At 46.1% G+C, this 17,174-nt stretch overlaps 1 protein-coding gene across 5 annotated transcripts in view; it reads left to right on the top strand.

Moving 5' to 3' along the window:
- Window positions 1–12,058: 12,058 nt before the first annotated feature.
- The window catches only part of PTPRG (protein tyrosine phosphatase receptor type G), a 708,308-nt gene continuing 703,192 nt past the window's right edge, over window positions 12,059–17,174 (top strand). For 2 of the 5 annotated variants that reach the window (XM_064594267.1, XM_064594259.1), the window contains exon 1: window positions 12,064–12,900. In XM_064594267.1, the coding sequence (XP_064450337.1) occupies window positions 12,816–12,900 (85 nt within the window). In that variant the 5' untranslated portion in view covers window positions 12,064–12,815. Of the gene's footprint in view, window positions 12,901–17,174 lie in introns of all 5 variants that reach the window. The other 3 variants (XM_064594280.1, XR_010412329.1, XM_064594272.1) reach the window with 3 other exon arrangements.

Genomic DNA, 17,174 nt, shown 5'->3' with positions numbered 1-17,174 from the left:
TATAGTCAAACCTTCTCTACGTTCCTCACCCCTGGCAATTACTATCTGTTCTCTACCCTTATGGTTTTATGTTTTCCAGAATGTTACATAAATGGAAACATACAAATGTAAAGTTTGAGACTGGCTGCTTATACCTGGGATAACGCCTTTGAAATGCATCCGAGGTGTAGCATGTATTAATAGTTCATACCTTTATATTGATGAGTAGTATTCTATTGTTTAGATGTCCCACAATTTTCCTTATTCATTCTCCCATTGAGGACACTTGGGTTGTTTCCAGGTTCTGGTGATTATGAATATAGCCTCTGTAAACATTCAATCATAGGGTTTTGTGCAAACATCACTTGCATTTCACTTGGGTAAATACCTGAAGTGGAACTGCTAGGTCCTATGGTAAGCATATGTTAAACTTTATAATATTTTCCATTTTATATCCCCACCAGCAATGAATGAGAGTTCTATTTGCCTTGTGTCCTACCTAGCATTTGGTATTGTTAGACTTTTTTAAAAAGCCATTCTAATAGGTATGCAGTGATTTCTTATTATGATTTAATTTTCATTTTCATAATAGATTAAGATGTTTAACAACTTTTCATGTGTTTGTCATCCATATATCCTCTTTGGTGAAGTGTCTCTTTATATCTTTTGCCCATTTTTACTTGTTTTCTTATTGTTGAATTTTGAGAGTTCTTTAAATATTTTAGATACAAGTCATTTGTTGGATATGTGATTTGCAAATATTTTCTCTGAATCTGTAGCTTGTCTTTTCAGTGTCTTAACAGTGTCTTTTGTAGAGCAAAAGTATTTACTTTGCTGAAGTCATATTTATTGATTTTTTTTCTTTTATGGACTGTGCTTTTGGTATATCATTGAACATTTTGTCTAACCCAGGATCACAAAGATTTTCTCCTATGACTTCTAAATTTATATTTATTTATTTATTTATTTATTAAGATTTTTTTGTTTTTGTTTTTATTTGACAGAGAGAGAGAGACAGCTAGAGAGGGAACACAAGCAGGGGGAGTGGGAGAGGGAGAAGCAGGCTCCCGGATGAGCAAGGAGTCCGATGCAGGGCCCGATCCCAGGACCCCAGGATCACGACCTGAGCCGAAGGCAGATGCCCAACAACTGAGCCACCCAGGTGCCCTGACTTCTAAATTTTTAAATTGTTTTATGTTTTAAATTTAGATTTATGATCCATTTTAGGTTAATTTTGGGGTAAGGTATGAGGTGTAGGCTGAGGATTATTTTTTTGCGATGAATGTCCAATTGTTCCAGTACCATTTGTTGAAAAAAATCCTTATCATATTAAATTGTCTTTGCACTTTTGTAAAAATCAATTGGCCATATTTGTGTGGGTCTATTTCTGAGTTCTCTTTTCTATTTCATTGTTTTGTGTCTATACCTCCACCAATACCATATTGACTTAATGTAGCTTTATAGTATGTCTTACAATCATGTAATATATGAGGCTTCCAACTTTATTCTTCTTTTTCATAATTGCTTGGTTTGCTTTTCTTTTCCATATATTTAGAATCAGCTTGTCTGTATCTAGAAAAAGTCCTCCTAGGATTTTGACTAGAAATGCATTAAATCTATAGATTTATTGAAAATTGACATTGTAACTGTAATGAATGTCCCAATCCATGGACATGGTATATCTCTCATATATTTAGCTTTACTTTGATTTCTTTCGTCAGCATTTTGTAGGCCTTAATCCCCATCACCTATTTCACCCACTCTCTTACTCCCCTCCCCTCTGGTATGTTCTCTACAGTTAAGAGTCTATTTCTTGGTCTCTCTCTCCTCTTTTTCCTTTGCTCATTTGTTTGTTTCTTAAATGACACATATGAGTGAAATCATATGGTATTTGTCTTTCTTTTATTTCTTTTTCATGATTGTTCTAGCTAGTACTTCCCAACATCCTATGTTGAATGGGAATGGTGAGAATGTGAACTCTTATCTTATTCCTGATCTTAGAAGAAAAGCTTTCAGTCTTTCACTGTTGAATATGATGTTAGCTTTTATCATGGCCTTTATATGTTGAGGTTTATTCTTTCTATGCCCAGTTTGTTGAGTGTTTTCACATGAAGGGATGTTATATTTTGTCAATGCTTTTTCTGCATCTATGGAGATGATCATATGATTTTATCTTGCATGCTATTAATGTGGTGTATCACACATATTGATTTGTATATATTGACTATCCTGGGATCCCAGAGATAAACCTCATTTGATCATGCAGTATAATCCTTTTTATGTGTTTGTTATTATTTTATTGAGAGTTTTTGAATTTACATTCATCAGGGATATTGGCTGTAGTTTTCTTTTCTTGTGGTGTCCTTATCTGACTTTGGTATCAGGGTAATGCTAGCTTTGTAAAGTTTGGGAGTGTTCCCTCCTCTTCATTTTTTGAGAAGTGTTTGAGAATGATTGGTGTTAATGCTTCTTTAAATGCTTGATAGAAATCACCAGGAAAACTGTCTGGTCCTGGACTTTTCTTTGTTGGGAGGTTTTTGATTACTGATTGAATCTCCTTACTTGTTATTGGTCTGTTCATATTTTCTATTTCTTCATGATTCAGTCTTGGTGGGTTGTTTGTTTCTAGGAAGTTATCCATTTCTTCTAGGTTATTCAATTTGTTGTTGTACTACTGTTTATAGTGGCCTCTTATGATCCTTTGTATCTCTGTAGTGTCAGTTGTATGTCTCTTTCATTCTGATTTTATTTATTCGAGTCTACCCTCTTTTTTTCTTAGTCTAACTAAAGGTTTGTCAATTTTGCTCACCTCTTCGAAACAAGACAAAACAAAACAGTTCTTTCATTGATTGTTTCTACTGTTTTTCTGGTTTCCATTTCATTTATTTATTTCATCTATTTTTATTCCTTGAGTTTTAAAGTTATATTGTTTATTTGAGATATTTCTTTAAAAAAACACATTTTTACAGTCGATCACTGTAAACTTCCCTCTTGGTATTTGTTTTTGCATCATCCTATAGGTTTTGGTGTGTTAATGTTTCCTTTTTTTTTCCCCCCAAGATATTTTAAGATTTCCTTTTTTCTTTCTTCTTGGACCCATTGCTTGTTCAGAAGTGTTTTGTTTAATTTCCATATATTTGTGCATTTTCCAGCTTTCCTCCTATTACTGATTTCTAGTTTCGTACCATTGTGGTCATAAAAGGTATTTGGTATGATTTTAATCTTAAATTTGCTAAGACTTGTTTTGTGACCTATCATATGATCTATCATGGAGGATGATCAAGGCACACTTGAGAATAATATGTATTCTTCTGCCGCTTAATGGAATATTCTGTATATCTTTGCTGGCCCATTTTGTCTAAAGTATAGTTCAAGTCCAATATTTCCTTGATTTCTTGTGTAGGTGATCTATTCATTGTGAAAAGTGGGGTATTGACGTCTCCTACTATTCTTCATGTTTGTGGGTTTGATTACTGGAAAATTATTGTGATCCTCATGTTACCTTGATTTTTCATATTCCTTAAAGTTTTGCATTGCTGTGTTTGCATTTTAAAGTAGCAGTCACCTCCTCTGGTCTTTACTAAATACCCATTTTGATGTGTTCAAACTCATTCCCCACCCCCAGTGATAGTGTACTGGAACTTCTCCTCTGGAAATCTGAATTTCCACAAAGACCCTCTGGTCCACAAGTGATTGTTTAAGACAATGTTTTTCATGGGCTCTCAGACTGTGGCCAAGAGGGGCTGGAGCTAGTTTGCAGGTCACTGCAGGGTGCACAGCTGAGACTGAGGTCTGTCTGCCTATTGCCTGATGCATGGGTGGGCAACTCCTTCTGGGCCACTTTGTGAATGGTGCTGGATCCTCTAGCTCCCTCAAATGCTTTTTTTGTGGATGAATGTCAAGGTTTTGTTGTTGGATGGGGGGATAAAAACAAGGGATATCTTATGTCACCATGATGTTGATATCACCATAAATGTTTTGTTGTTGTTGTTGGTGGTGGTGTTTTAAGAGAGGGAGCAGGGGAAGAGGAGAGGGAGAGAGAGAGAGAGAATCTTAAGCAGGCTCCATGCCCAGCATGGAGCTCAATGTGGAGCTTACTCTCACAACCCTGAGATCCTGACCTAAGCCAAAACCAAGAGTTGTATGCTCAACTGACTGAGCCACCCAGGCGCCCCGTCTCTGTTTTTTAAAATAAGTTTATTGTAGAAAAGTTTAAATGTATAAGAAATATAAAGAAGAAAATAAAAATCACTGGTAATTTTATCATCCTAGGATAATCATTTAAAATATTTTAGTGTATTTACTTCCAATAACATATATATATATATATATATATATATATTTACTTTTTATTTTTCTTATTTTTTAAGATTTTATTTATTTATTTCAGGGACAGAGAGAGAGCAAGCATGGCAATAGGGACAGAGGGAGAAGCAGACTCCCCTCTGAGTAAAGATCCCGATGCAGGCTTAGATCCCAGGACCCTGGGATAATGACCTGAGCCAAAGGCAGACACTTAACCAACTGAGCCACCCAGGTGTCTCTATATATTTATTTATTTTTTTAAGGTTATTTATTTATTTAACAGAGAGAGAGAGAGTGAGAGCAGGAACACAAGCAGAGGGAGTGGGAGAGGGAGAAGCAGAGTTCCCGCTGAGCAGGGAGCCCGATGCAGGGCTCGATCCCAGGACCCCGGGACCTGAGCCAAAGGCAGACGCCCAACAACTGAGCCACCCAGGCGTCCCTATATATTTATTTTTTATAAAGTTAAGCTAAGACTATGTATTCGTTTTCCCATTTTTACCTTACAAGCAAGGTAAGCATTTTTCCCATGTCCTCATAAACATCATTTAAATTTCTATGCAATAGTCTATTATATCAATGATAAGTGTTTCAATTGTTTTTATGCATAATTTCCTGTTATAAATATCATTGTAAGAACACCTTTATAAACATTTTTGAGAGATTTCCATTTCTGATTATCTGTCTCTCTCTTTTTAAATAACCTTTTTTCCTAATGATGGACAATACTTTCCCATAATCCTTCATGAATATGTCTCTATTATTTTATTTATTATTTATTTTTATTTAGGTATTGCATTTTATTTATTCTTTTTTTTAAAATTCAAGTATAGTTGACACTGATTATCTCTCTTTTAAAAGTTTATTCATTTATTTTTTAGTAATCTCTACACCCAATGTAGGGCTCGAACTCACCACCCCAGATCAAGAGTCACATGCTCTTCCAGCTGAGCCAGCCAGGCGCCCCTACTATCTCTGTTTTAAGAAAATACTAAAAGTTAAATTTCTGGGGCCAAAAGATATAAATATTTTTGAGGTTCATGATACATATTAACTAATATTTTTTCAGGACCTTTACACCAAATCGTATTTTACTGGTAGCATACAAGTACCCCCTTCACTGCATTTTTACCAGTGTTTAGTATTATCAAGGAATATTTTGCATGTGAATTTTCTCTTTCTTTTTCTTTTCTTTCTTTCTCTCTTTCTTTCCCTCCCTCCCTTCTTCCCTCCCTCCTTCCTTCTTTCCTTCCTTCCTTTTTTGTTGTTTACTTTTTTAGGGGGTTAGGTTACTGAGACATTGTATATGTGGAAAAAAAACAGCCCCTTCAGAAAAATTTGGGATCTTCCTTCACTAACAAAATCCTAAACAGAAAACTTAAATCCATTGGTTTCACATATTTCTTATTTATTTGAAGTCTCCTTATTTTCTGCAATTGTGGAAAATGCTGTCTGTGAAAACTATTTTAGGTTTGAACACATTCACTTTCAAAAGCGTCATTGTAAATAGAGCATAATATTCCACTAGTTAGCTATATAATTATTTAATTGATCTATAGTTGAAAATTTACTTTTTTCCAAGTTTTAGCTGGAAATACTGTGATGAAGATTCTTGTTCATGAATTGTTATCACCATCTCTGATTACGCTGGGCCTATGTTGTTTGTGAATTACGTTAGTATGATTTTGGCTTTGACTTTAACCTTTAGGTCTGGTAACTAGGCTGCAAGGCTTACTTTCTGAGCCGAGGGTACTCCAGCAACTGAGCCCTGCCTTACTTCGCAGTCCTTGGTAGTGTCACTTCAAATTACCCAACCTTTTGATGTCTTAGTTTTTACTTCTTTAAAATAGGAATAATAATAGTTCCCACTTTAGAAGACTGTTGTCAAGGCTTAAATGAGATTATAGCTACTTTTTTGCTGCCTATTCTTCTCCTACTCCTTATTCTTCTAATGCGCTAAAAATCAAAAGTAAGCCTTGCCTCTACCATCAGGTTTGTCGTCTATAACCCTAGTCCAGGCAGAGGTATAGGGCCCAAGCAAGGGCAATCAAAATACATTTTGGGGAGTCTATATGGGCATTGGGAGAGATCTCTCTTTGAGGCCAGGTATCACCAAGAGCGAGACAAGAAAGTCAAAGGAAAGGAAAGTAGAGCCATCAGAACTCCAGAGGGAATTTGGAGACATCACTGGAGCCTTAAACTTCCTTCCAAAGCCTTAAACTTCCCACCAGTGATATGAATCATTAACTTCCTTTCTTTGCTCCAATTGGTTCATTTGGTGCTTCTCTTACTTGTAACCAAAGCAGCTTTATCAGTCATTTTTGCTGATAGTATTTAATCCTAATTTTATTTTATTTTAATTTTTTTTAAAGATTTTATTTATTTTGACAGAGAGAGACACAGCGAGAGAGGGAACACAAGCAGGGGGAGTGGGAGAGGGAGAAGCAGGCTTCCCGCCGAGCGGGGAGCCCGATGCGGGGCTCGATCCCAGGACCCTGGGATCATGACCTGAGCCGAAGGCAGACGCTTAACGACTGAGCCACCCAGGCGCCCCCCTAATTTTATTTTTAAAAAAGATTTTATTTATTTATTTGAGAGAGAGAGAGAGAACAAGTGAAGGGGAGGGGCAGAGGGAGAAGGAGAAGCAGACTCCCCGCTTAGCAGGGAGCCCGACATGGGGCTCAATCCCAGGATCCTGGGATCATGACCCGAGCCAAAGGCAGACGCTTAACCAACTGAGCCACCCAGGTGCTGTTTAATCCTACTTTTAAAAAAGTGTATTAAAATAGTGCCACTACTTGTTCATTCTCTTTAGGCCACTGAATATAGGGCATTAGGTAATGACAAGTATCATTATTATTAGAGGTCTTTGAGGTTTTTCTTTTTTACATTTTTTCTAAATAAACATATTTTGCTGCCCCTGAATTTGAAGTCAGGATGACTAGACGAGGTTTCTGTTGTTACTGTTTTGCAAGGATTCACTTGTGAGGTTGAAAACATAGTCACAAGTGTGGTTTGTCTATCCATGAAAACCATCTAAGGGGAAAAGTTTAATGGCCTCTGTGCAGGGTCCTAGAGCTTCTCTAAAAAAGTACTATAAACCGGGTAGCTTAAAACAGCAGGTACTTATTGCTGCACAGTTCTGGATGCTAGAAGTCCAAAATCAAAGTGTTGGGCCTAGGCCATGCTCCTCCTGAAACAAGTAGGGAGAATCTTCTTTGCTTCTTCCCAGCTTCTGGTGTGTGCCATCAATCCTTGGCATTCTTTGGCTTATAAATGTGTCATTTCAGTCACATGGCCATCTAGTTCCCATATGTTTGCACATTGTCTTCCCTCTGTACTTGTCTGTGTCCATACTTCTCCTTTTGGTAAGGACACCGATTTATTGGATTAGGGCCCCCCTCTAATGACCTCATTTCACTTACCTCTGTAGAGACCCTGTTTCCAAATCATGTCATTCTGAGGTACTAAGAATTAAGTACTAAGGGTTAGGACGTCAACATTTCTATTTTCGGGGGGACACAATTCAACCTACAGGCATCATCTAGTTTTAACAGTAGATAGTTTGCAAAGGCACCATTCCTCTCACCCTTGTTTTCATACCCCATTTGCAATAAGAGTTTGCTGCTTCTCCTCATAAGAACTAGAGTCTATTTCTCCCTCTCCCTGAACTGGGGCTTTTAGACTTGCTTTGACCAAGAAAATGCAACGGAAGTGATGTGATGCCACTGGTGGGTCTAGATTTCAAGACACTTTACAGCCTCCACTCTCATTCCTACTAGCCTGAGACCGTTTTGTGAATAAGTCTGAGACTGGCTGCTGGAATTGTCCATGGATGAGAACTGAGGTGCCCCAGCCAACAGCACTAATTGCCCGGCATATGAGTGAGGCCATCTTGGACCAGGCTGCTCCAGTCGAGGCTCTGGCAGCTGCTGCTAAAGCTGCATTGAGTGACCTCAGACATGACTAGCAGTACTGCCTAGCCCAGCACAAATTGCTGGCCTACAAAATCAAGAGTGTAAAAAAAAAAGGGGGGGGGGCACCTGGGTGGCTCAGATGGTTAGGCATCTGCCTTCGGCTCAGGTCATGATCTCAGGGTCCTGGGATCGAGCCCCGCATCAGGCTCCCTGCTCCTTGGGAGCCTGTTTCTCCCTCTGCCTTTCCCTCTCGCTCTGTCTCTCATGAATTAAAAAAAAAAAAAATCTTTAAAAAAAAAAAAAAGGTTGTTGTTTCAAGTTACTACGTTTTCTAGCGATTTGTTATATAACAATAAATGATTGATACAGTAGATCTGAGTCTTTTGTTTACTATCTCAATCACATCACCTTGGCTAAATCACTTACTTCTAAGAGCTCCTGCTTCTTTCTTTGTAAAATGTGGGTATTTTGGGGCGCCTGGGTGGCTCAGTCAGTTAAGCGTCTGCGTTCGGCTCAGGTCATGATCCCAGGGTCCTGGGATCAAGCCCCGCATCAGGCTCCCTGCTCCGTGGGAAGCCTCCTTCTCCCTCTCCAACTCCCCCTGCTTGTGTTCCCTCTCTCGCTGTGTCTCTCTCTGTCAAATAAATAAATAAAATCTTTAAAAAAATAAAATGTGGGTATTTTACTGATCTTTTGCAATCAGTTCCAGGTTTCAAGTCTTTAGTTTCAATTTAATAAAAACCCAACTCAAAGAGGCACAAGGAATAGAAGGACCTTATCAGCCCAAGTAACTGACAAGTCCAGGGGCTTGGTCCGGCTTCCAGCAGGATTTAATTCACGGACTCAAGTGATTGAATCAGAGGTCTGTTAGCTTCCCCCTCTCCGTTCTGTTTTCCTCTGGGTATCAGCTTCATTCTCAAGCAGGCTCTTCCCAAGTGGAGCCCTGCTTTCTTGTTGAGGCTTAAGGTCATCCAATTTGGCAAACCCAGGAGGAAGTTTGGAGTTCATTGGACCAAGTGGAAATATGTGGCTGTTACTAACTCAATGTGGCCAGGAGGCTGTGATGTTCCAAATGGTCAAGGCTGGGACATGTGTCCATGCTGAACCAGTAAGGTAGAAAGGCAGAGGGTAGCACTGGAGGAAGAAGGATCAAGACCATCCGTAGAGATTAGTACAAAGGATCTAGGGTGCTGTTACCGGAAGAAAAGACATGGAAGTTGAGCAGGCAGAAAGTAGCATTTTCACCCTCTCTTGTATAGGCTTGTTGAGCAGATAACAGTAATAGCATACATTTATTAAATGCTGATTAGGTGCTCCACACTGCTCTAAATACTTCACTCTTTTTAACTCCTTTAATCTTCTCAATTTAGAAGTAGGTGCAGTTATTACTCTCTATGAATGAGAAAACTGAGGCACAAAGTGGTTCAGTCACCCGTGGTCAAACAGATGTAAGTCCCATCAGACTAGACTGGCTTGAGACTGATCAATTGTAACTATCAGTCTACACTCAAAATAGATCACCAGCACTATGGTAGGCAGAACTCTAAGATGGTCCCCAAGATTCCTACCCCTGGTGTATAATCCCCACTTCTGAGAGTGGGTTAGACCTATGAATGTGATAGTTACTCCCTTCACTAGGTTATATTTTATGCCCAAAGTGATGGGATGGTCACTCCCAAAACTTATACATAGCTGCCTGTAGGGTGATTCTCTGTTGGCAGAAGTGAGCTGCGTTTTTGTGAGAGGACTGCGTGGTTTGGACCTGAAGACCATCTCTAGCTGAGATCTACCTCTGGCCAACAACCAGAAAGAAAATAGGGATCTCTGTCCTCCAAATACAAAGAACTGAATTCTGTCAATAATCTGAAAGACCTGTGAGGAGAACCGTGAGCTGCAGATGAGAATGCCTGGCAGACATCTTGATTTGAGGAGACCCTGAGCAGAAGACACAGTTACACTGCACCCCAACTTTGGACCTACAGAGCTGTGAGATAATAAACGTGTACTGTTTGAAGCTGCTACGTTTGGGGGTAATTTATTACCAATACCAGCTCTCTCTCTTTGTCACCTTCTTACCTTCTCATCAGGGTATCTCTTCTCTCCTTTGGCACTCCCAGACCCTCACACCAACTCTCCTGGGGTGCTCACCATATTGTGTAGCCCCCCCCCCCCCATGTCTCCTGGGGGACGGGGGTGTGTTCTGTTCTGATTCAAATTACACGGATTTTATCCTTCACTCTTTAGTAAGGTAGCCAGACACGCAGGGGTCATTTTAACCTCTCTCAAAGCTCCTACTGAGGATATCCCTTAAATACGACACTCCCAAGAAAACTGACCCTCAAGCTTTTATGGGGGAGTCAGGATTCCAACAAAACCAGGAAGGACCAAATTCCAAAGCAAACAAACTCATTACCCGCACTGACGGTGGGTGTTCACCCCTGTTCAGCTAAAGATAGAGCGCGGGCCCTCCCCGGGAACTTCCTGGCTTTTATTAGTTTGTAATCCCAAACGTAACTTTTCAAAGGTTTTTCTTTTGGAAGTGTGGGTGTGAAACTGCTTCCCTAATCACATCTTGCAGGAGGATCTCCGAACATCTGTACATTATTTGCAAACCTAGCATCCGGTTGGGGCTGTTTGGGTGGGTGGGGGACCCCGCGTGGTGGGATGAAACAGCAGGGGCACGTTAAAAACATTTGTCAGAATGGCTTTTAAACAGAGGCAGAAAAATTGGGCAAAAATTACAAATGGCAAATTACCTTGGCTCAATTACACGTTTAATCAAAAGCCCGCCTCCCCCACTTTTAGCACCCGCGTAAGAAGAGAAAATAGGGCGCTCAGAAGTCTAAGCGATAAAGATCTTCGCACCGAGAGCCAAGGGACAAAACTCATTACAGATAAGCCCAGTCCTCCCATTTCCCCCGGACGCCTCTCCCGGATTGCTAAAGAGGCAGCCGCTCCCCGGGTGGCTGCCAGGAAATCGGTCCTGCCCCGCGGCGCTGCTTTCACCCAACCGGGGGTGAGAGGCACACTTCCTGCGCTCTCCCCACCACCCAGCCGGAGCGCGGGAACCTTCCCTCCTCCCGCGGAGCTGCGAGTTGGAAAAACTCCGCCACCGATCCTTCGCGGCGAGGGGAAAGAGTGTGTGGGGATCGGAAGGGCTGGATTTTGCAAGCCTAGGATCGATATCCCTCCCCACCCCCAGTCCCCAGCCGCCGACTCGGCCAATGGAAGCCTGAAAGAAAGAAAGAAAGAAAATTAAATCCCAACGCAGCCCGAGTGCACAGGCCTCTCGGCTTTGTTTCTAGGCGGGGGAATATGCCGGGCTGGGGGCGCGAGCGGGGACTGAGCAGGGCGCGCCCCGCTGCGGCGCTGCTAGAAGCGCTGCAGCCGAACAGGAAACCCCCTCGTTCAAAAGAGGAAGGCAGCCGGCCGTCCCCTCCTCTCCTTAGACCCGAACCAAGCCCCCCCCCCCCCTTCCCCACAGGCCCGGGATCAGCGAGCAACGCGGACGGAGGGGAGACCTCTCGTCAAGCCCGCGCAAAGCTCGGCGTCTTGAAGGGCTCGCAGAACTGGAATCTGGCAGAGTCGCCAGCTCCAGAAGGCGGCCGCTCTCCTTCCTCTCTCCGAGACCCGGCCAGAGCCGTCCCCAGCCCTCAAACTGCCTCAGCCCGCAGTCTCGGAGAGAAGCCGGCTTTGAGACCCCTCGGAGGCGGGAGCTGAGCGCGGCTGCTTTAAGAGCGCGGTGAGCGCGCTCCCGCTGCCCGCAGCCCCGGCGGCGCGCGCCCGTGCCCGCCGCGCGCCCCAGCTCGCGCGCCGCCGCGCCCTCCGCCGCGCGCCCCCTGCTCGCTCGCTCGCCGGCTTTAAAGTCTCTGCCAGGATCCATGCTCACATGTTACTTCCTGTATGGAGGCATGGCCAGTTTCCAGCCCCGCGCTCCTCGTTCCTCCCCAGCCTGCGCTGGAGCCACAACTTTCAGGAGCATGGACTGAAGGCGCCCTCGCCCCAGCGCCCCTCTGAGATCCTTTGTGTTTTCCTCCGTTTCCTCCGGCCGTTTCTATTTTGGGGGGGCTCTTCGCTCCCCCCGCCTCTCCCCTCCCCTTCCCCGCTCGCAAACATGCCTCCTTCCTTCCCCGGGCCCTGGAAGGAGCTGCCTGCCTGAAGCCCGAAGACGCCGCGCCGCGCCGCGCTCAGCCCCGCCGCCGCCGCCCGCCGGCTCTCGGGCTGCGCTGCGCCGCCGACTCAAGTTGGGGATCTTCGGCTGCTCGCCGCCGCCGCCGCCTGCGGTCCCTGCCTGCCCCGGGCCCCGGGCATCGTCGCCGCCCGCCGACTCCTCGCCTTGCTCGCTCGGCTTGCTCTTTTTTGAACGGAAAGCAGCCCTTCTCCGCCGAGGATCGTCCCCAGCGTGGCTCCGCGTTCCCGGTCACTTTTTGAGATTTTTCCGGGGGGCGCTCGGCGGCTTGCCGGATTCCAGGGGGACTCGGGCCGCCGAGCGCGGGGGGCCCGTAGAGCGGGGGAGCAGGGGAAGAGCCAGGGCTTAGCGGAGGCTCACACGGAGGCAAGAACTTATTCAACAAGTTTACCCCCCTGCCTTCCTCTTTTCGATGTGCGTTTTCGGACATGCGGAGGTTACTGGAACCGTGTTGGTGGATTTTGTTCCTGAAAATCACCAGTTCCGTGCTCCATTATGTCGTGTGCTTCCCCGGTGAGTGCCGGCCGCTGAGGGGACCCGGCCCTGGCCGGCGCGCGCGGGGGATGCGGAGTTGTCGCCGCGGCACGGAGCTCGGGCTCCCGTCCCGGGGACCCCAGAGAGGGAGAAGGGGGGCCGGGCAGACGGGGAGGAGAGAGGGATCCGCTCCGCTGGTTTTGGCGGCGTTTAGGGAGGCTGATGGTTGGTGTGGGTGGAAGCAGGGGCTGGCCGGGAAAGGGGGACAGGGGCCGTAAGGATCTGCTCTCGCTCAGGTTTTGGGGGGTCTGGGGGAGCCCGAGTAGGAAGAAAAGCTCGCTTTGCTGATCCGTCACCGTTCGGGAGAGCTAGAGCTCTGGGGCGGTTGAGGAGATTGGGGCCAGGGGAGGATGCCTCTGTAGATTTGGGGGGCCCACGCTGCGCCCCTCGCCCCCGAGAGGATTGAAGGAGCTCGGAAGGAAGGGGGACTTGCTTTGCTGCTTCCCGACCCTTTGGAGAGGGTGTTAGGAGGATGGAAGCTGGAGGCTGACCGTGGAGGATTGGGATGTTGGGAGCAGCCTGCGTTCTCGTGTCCGGGGCGAGGGTCGACCCCCGCTCGGGGCTGGGACGCGGGGCTGCCCTTCGGTGCTGGAGCGAGGCAGCCTTCACGGGCGCGGGGGCCCGGCGGAGCAGGGAGCAGGCGGTTTAGGGAGATCGTGGCTCCCCCAGCTCCGGCCCGCGGCCCCTTTACCCTGCAACTCTGCTCCGCGGGGTTGCTCCAGTAGGGGCGCCGGGGGCGGGGGTGGTCGGCGGCTGGGTTGCTGTTCGCGCCGGGGCGGATTTTTTCCTGTCTCGCACGCCCTGCCTACCTTCATCTTTGCCCTTTTGCAGGCTGTTCGCGGCTGGCCGACCTAGACCCGCTCCTTTCTGGCCGGGTTAAGACGGGAACGGTATTGGCCATTGGTGACGATAATACATCACCGCACCTAGCGGTGTGCGGCTCGGCGACCCTCTACTTCCAGCCCTCCACTGGCCGACCGTCTTTCCTCTCCCCTCCGGAAGGGCAGAGGCCAGCCGCCCCCCTCCCTCGTCGCGGCCCTCCCCCCCCCTCCGTTACGGCTACACCTCGGAGCTCTTTTGAGTCTGTCCAGCCCCCTCCCCTGGAGTGGAGGCCACGTCCATCAGCCCTAGCCTGGGAACGGGTGGGAAGAAGGGGGCGATTCGCTTTTTCATCTCGCTGTCCTAAGGATAGAGAACCCCCCAGTTTTTCTGCCCTCTCAGCCATTAGCTCTTCGCTACCCAGAGGTGGGGGTTATCTGAACGAAGGAAAAAAGGAACGTGCCCTGATGTTTCTGCTCTCTCTGGTCACAGCCGCCTGTCCCCGAGCGGCCTGAGCGCAAGGTTTTGGTGCAGCGGGTCCCCCAGCTCCATCGTGCGCCCTGCAACAGGGCGCGGGCGCTCTCGCTGCCCTCGGGGACCTGCTCGGGGAGTGGCAGCGAGTGTCCCTTTTGCAGGCACAAGGGTGGCCTCGAGGAGCAGAGAGGCAAAGCACAGTCTTTTCTACGGCACCCCCTTTCCCCTCTGCGCATCCTCCTGCCCGCGGAGCCGCAGGGAGCTCCTGCCACTGCCCAGAAACCCAGCTCGGATGGCTAGCGAGGACGTGTGCCCACACTAACCCTGAGGCCTGCGGTTTGCCTACCAGGGTCCTGCCTCCACGGGGCTGGGGGCGGCGTGGGTATTTCCCCTTAAAAAAATGCTCTCTCTCCCTTAACAGACTGTTGCTCCTTCTAGACTTTCTTTGCCGTGGACTTGCCGGCTGAGTGGGCTCAGGTGCACAGTGGGGTCGAGCTTTGTAAGGGGTAAGGGTCACGCTTTAAGGGGGCAGGGGGAGGCAGCAGGAGAGCAGTCTTGCGAAATAAGAGGAATTTCTAATTCCACGTCTGGCGTTCTCCTTAGCTCGGGTATGCAGCGAGTGGGTTGGCCGTGGTTTTCTTTTTCCTGATGTCTCAGGAAGCTTGAAATCCAAAATGGGACCTCCAGTGATGCCGCCTTCGTGGGGCTTGGACAGTTTTCATCTTCCACATTTTCTTTTCGTGCCCACGCTGCGAGGTAAATAGCACATTCCCTCGCCTCGGAGCCTAAGGGTGTCGGAAAGGGAAGGGGCAGTGTGTGAGGCGCGGGGAAGAGGGGCTGTGGTTTGGAAAAGTGCCTCTGGAGAGGGTGCAGCGAGCAGCCTTTGGAACCAGGCAAAGTTAAAATGTCAGAGCCGGCTTTCCGTTTTTCCAAGGTGCCGCGACGCCGCTGGACCTCAGGGGGCGCCCCTGAGCCACTGGTGGGGCTCCTACCACCTCCACTGGTCCGGCTCGGCCTTCTGGCTGCGGTGGGGCGGCGGTGGGAGCCGGGACTGGGCGCACGCGGCCGGGTTCCGAGGCTCGGGGGCTGCGGGTGCGCCCTGGAGCAAGGAGGCGGCCTCCGCTGGGCTCTGCTGCTCCTGCCCGCTCGGGACCCGGTGGGGGCCCGCTTTCACTTTGGGCCCCCCCTTCTTGCCCTCCGTAGCCTCAGAAGCCTTTATCTGGATGGCACGACGGATGAAGATGCTTCTGGTGTTGGATTAGGGTCCTCCTTGTGAGGTCTTATCCCAAATCCCTTGTTATTTTGTTTGTTTCCTCTCGGAATGACCAAAGTTAGATTTGTTCTCAACTCTTGTTCAGGATGCAGGGTATCTGTAATTTGGGAGGGTTTTGGAAACAGCCCTGCCGTGGATCTGTCCCCAGCTGGTCGGAAACAGTGGCTTTTAGTCTCCCAACAGCAGTAGTGTATATGGCAGGTGTGGGATCCGCATCTCGGTTAGTGTTTAAAGCGGCATTTCCACTTTTCAGAGCAGAAGTGTTATCAAACATATTTCAGTGCATAGTATCATTCTTTTCCTACATCTTTTAAAAAAATACTCTGTTATAGAAAGATTTATGAAAATAGGAAAATCTAATGGATCCCTATGGATCCCCCTACCCAGTTACAGCAATTATGAACTCAACCTTTTCTGTCCCCCACCACCCTCCCTAACACCTCATTAGTTTAAAGCAAATCTTATGCATACTTCTTTTAAGCATTTGGCATATGTATCTAATCATTGGGAGTCTAAGTGCCTGCAACAGGATATAAAATATGGCACTTGAGAGGGTTAACATTTTATGTGTTTTACATTTGTAAGCTATTCAGCAGAAACGTAAAAAAAAATTTATTGATTTCTTCTCTCTTTCCACCCTCAGAGTGAAACCGTTCTCTTTGATTCTGATATGTTTGTACCATAATTACATTACATCTAGGAGGCTGACGTTGGAAACACTTCAGATGGATAAGCTTTGCTGTGTACTTTGGATGTGTCAGAATCAGAGGATCCATGATTGATGTCTGGTGAATCTCTGTCCAGCGTCTCTTGGTGCATTTGCATGTACATGCTTATTCCTGATGGACATCCTTTATGGCCTTCTTAGAAAAATGCAAAAGTAATGTTCGAAAGCCAGGAGTCTTACTCTTTAGGGATGGAGTGAGAAATCATGCATGTCCCCCCACACCCTAACCCCCACTTGAGATGTTCTGTTTCAACATGAAGAATCTTTGTCCGGTCTTGAAGCTTGGTCCCTTTGTGGAATACAGTCTTTCATGTTTCCGTCTAAACAGCATTCCTCTTACAGAGTTGATGAAGTTAGAACGTTAATGCAAATAGACCTATCAGGACTCTTTAGAAATGGGAAGTTGCTGTTGCTGGAAGCAGAAAGGTTAAGGAAAGGTTGGCTGAAAAGAGAAAAAGACCTATCCAATAGTGAAGCATCTCCCCTTAATTATGGACTTGTTTTCACCGAGTAAAAGATTATATCGTTTACATGAAGGAGTGCAGGGATAGCAAAACAAAACAAAACCTCTTTCACATTCATCTTTGTGTTCTGAAAAACTCCCTAGTTAATGTGGTATAATCAGTTACATATTGGTGTACCAGTTGGAATGGACTTTTTGCCATTCATGTAATAAGATCATTAAAAATGCCCCATAGCAGTTGTTACTTCGGACCCCCCCGCATCTTCCTCCCTCCCTTGTTTTTCTGGAAACTTCTTAACCAAAAGGACAGTCTGGACACTTAACCATTAACCTTACCTAGGTGAAGACAGCAAATGTTGCTAATGCTTTGTTGCTTCACCTCTTTCCTTTTATGGTGAAAGTTTGGTGTTTTTTTTTTTTTTTAATCTGAATTTCCATTCAGTATTTTATTTGCATAGCATGCAGGACAATGCAGTGGTATTTCTAAGCAGGTAAAG

Source organism: Mirounga angustirostris, unplaced genomic scaffold (genome assembly GCF_029215605.1).
Source record: "Mirounga angustirostris isolate CCGP_5_RB_7025 unplaced genomic scaffold, mMirAng1.0.hap1 SCAF_1, whole genome shotgun sequence".
Classification (NCBI taxonomy): Eukaryota; Metazoa; Chordata; class Mammalia; order Carnivora; family Phocidae; genus Mirounga; species Mirounga angustirostris.
Note: the sequence above shows the minus strand (reverse complement) of the source record. Positions and strands in the feature narration are given on the sequence as shown.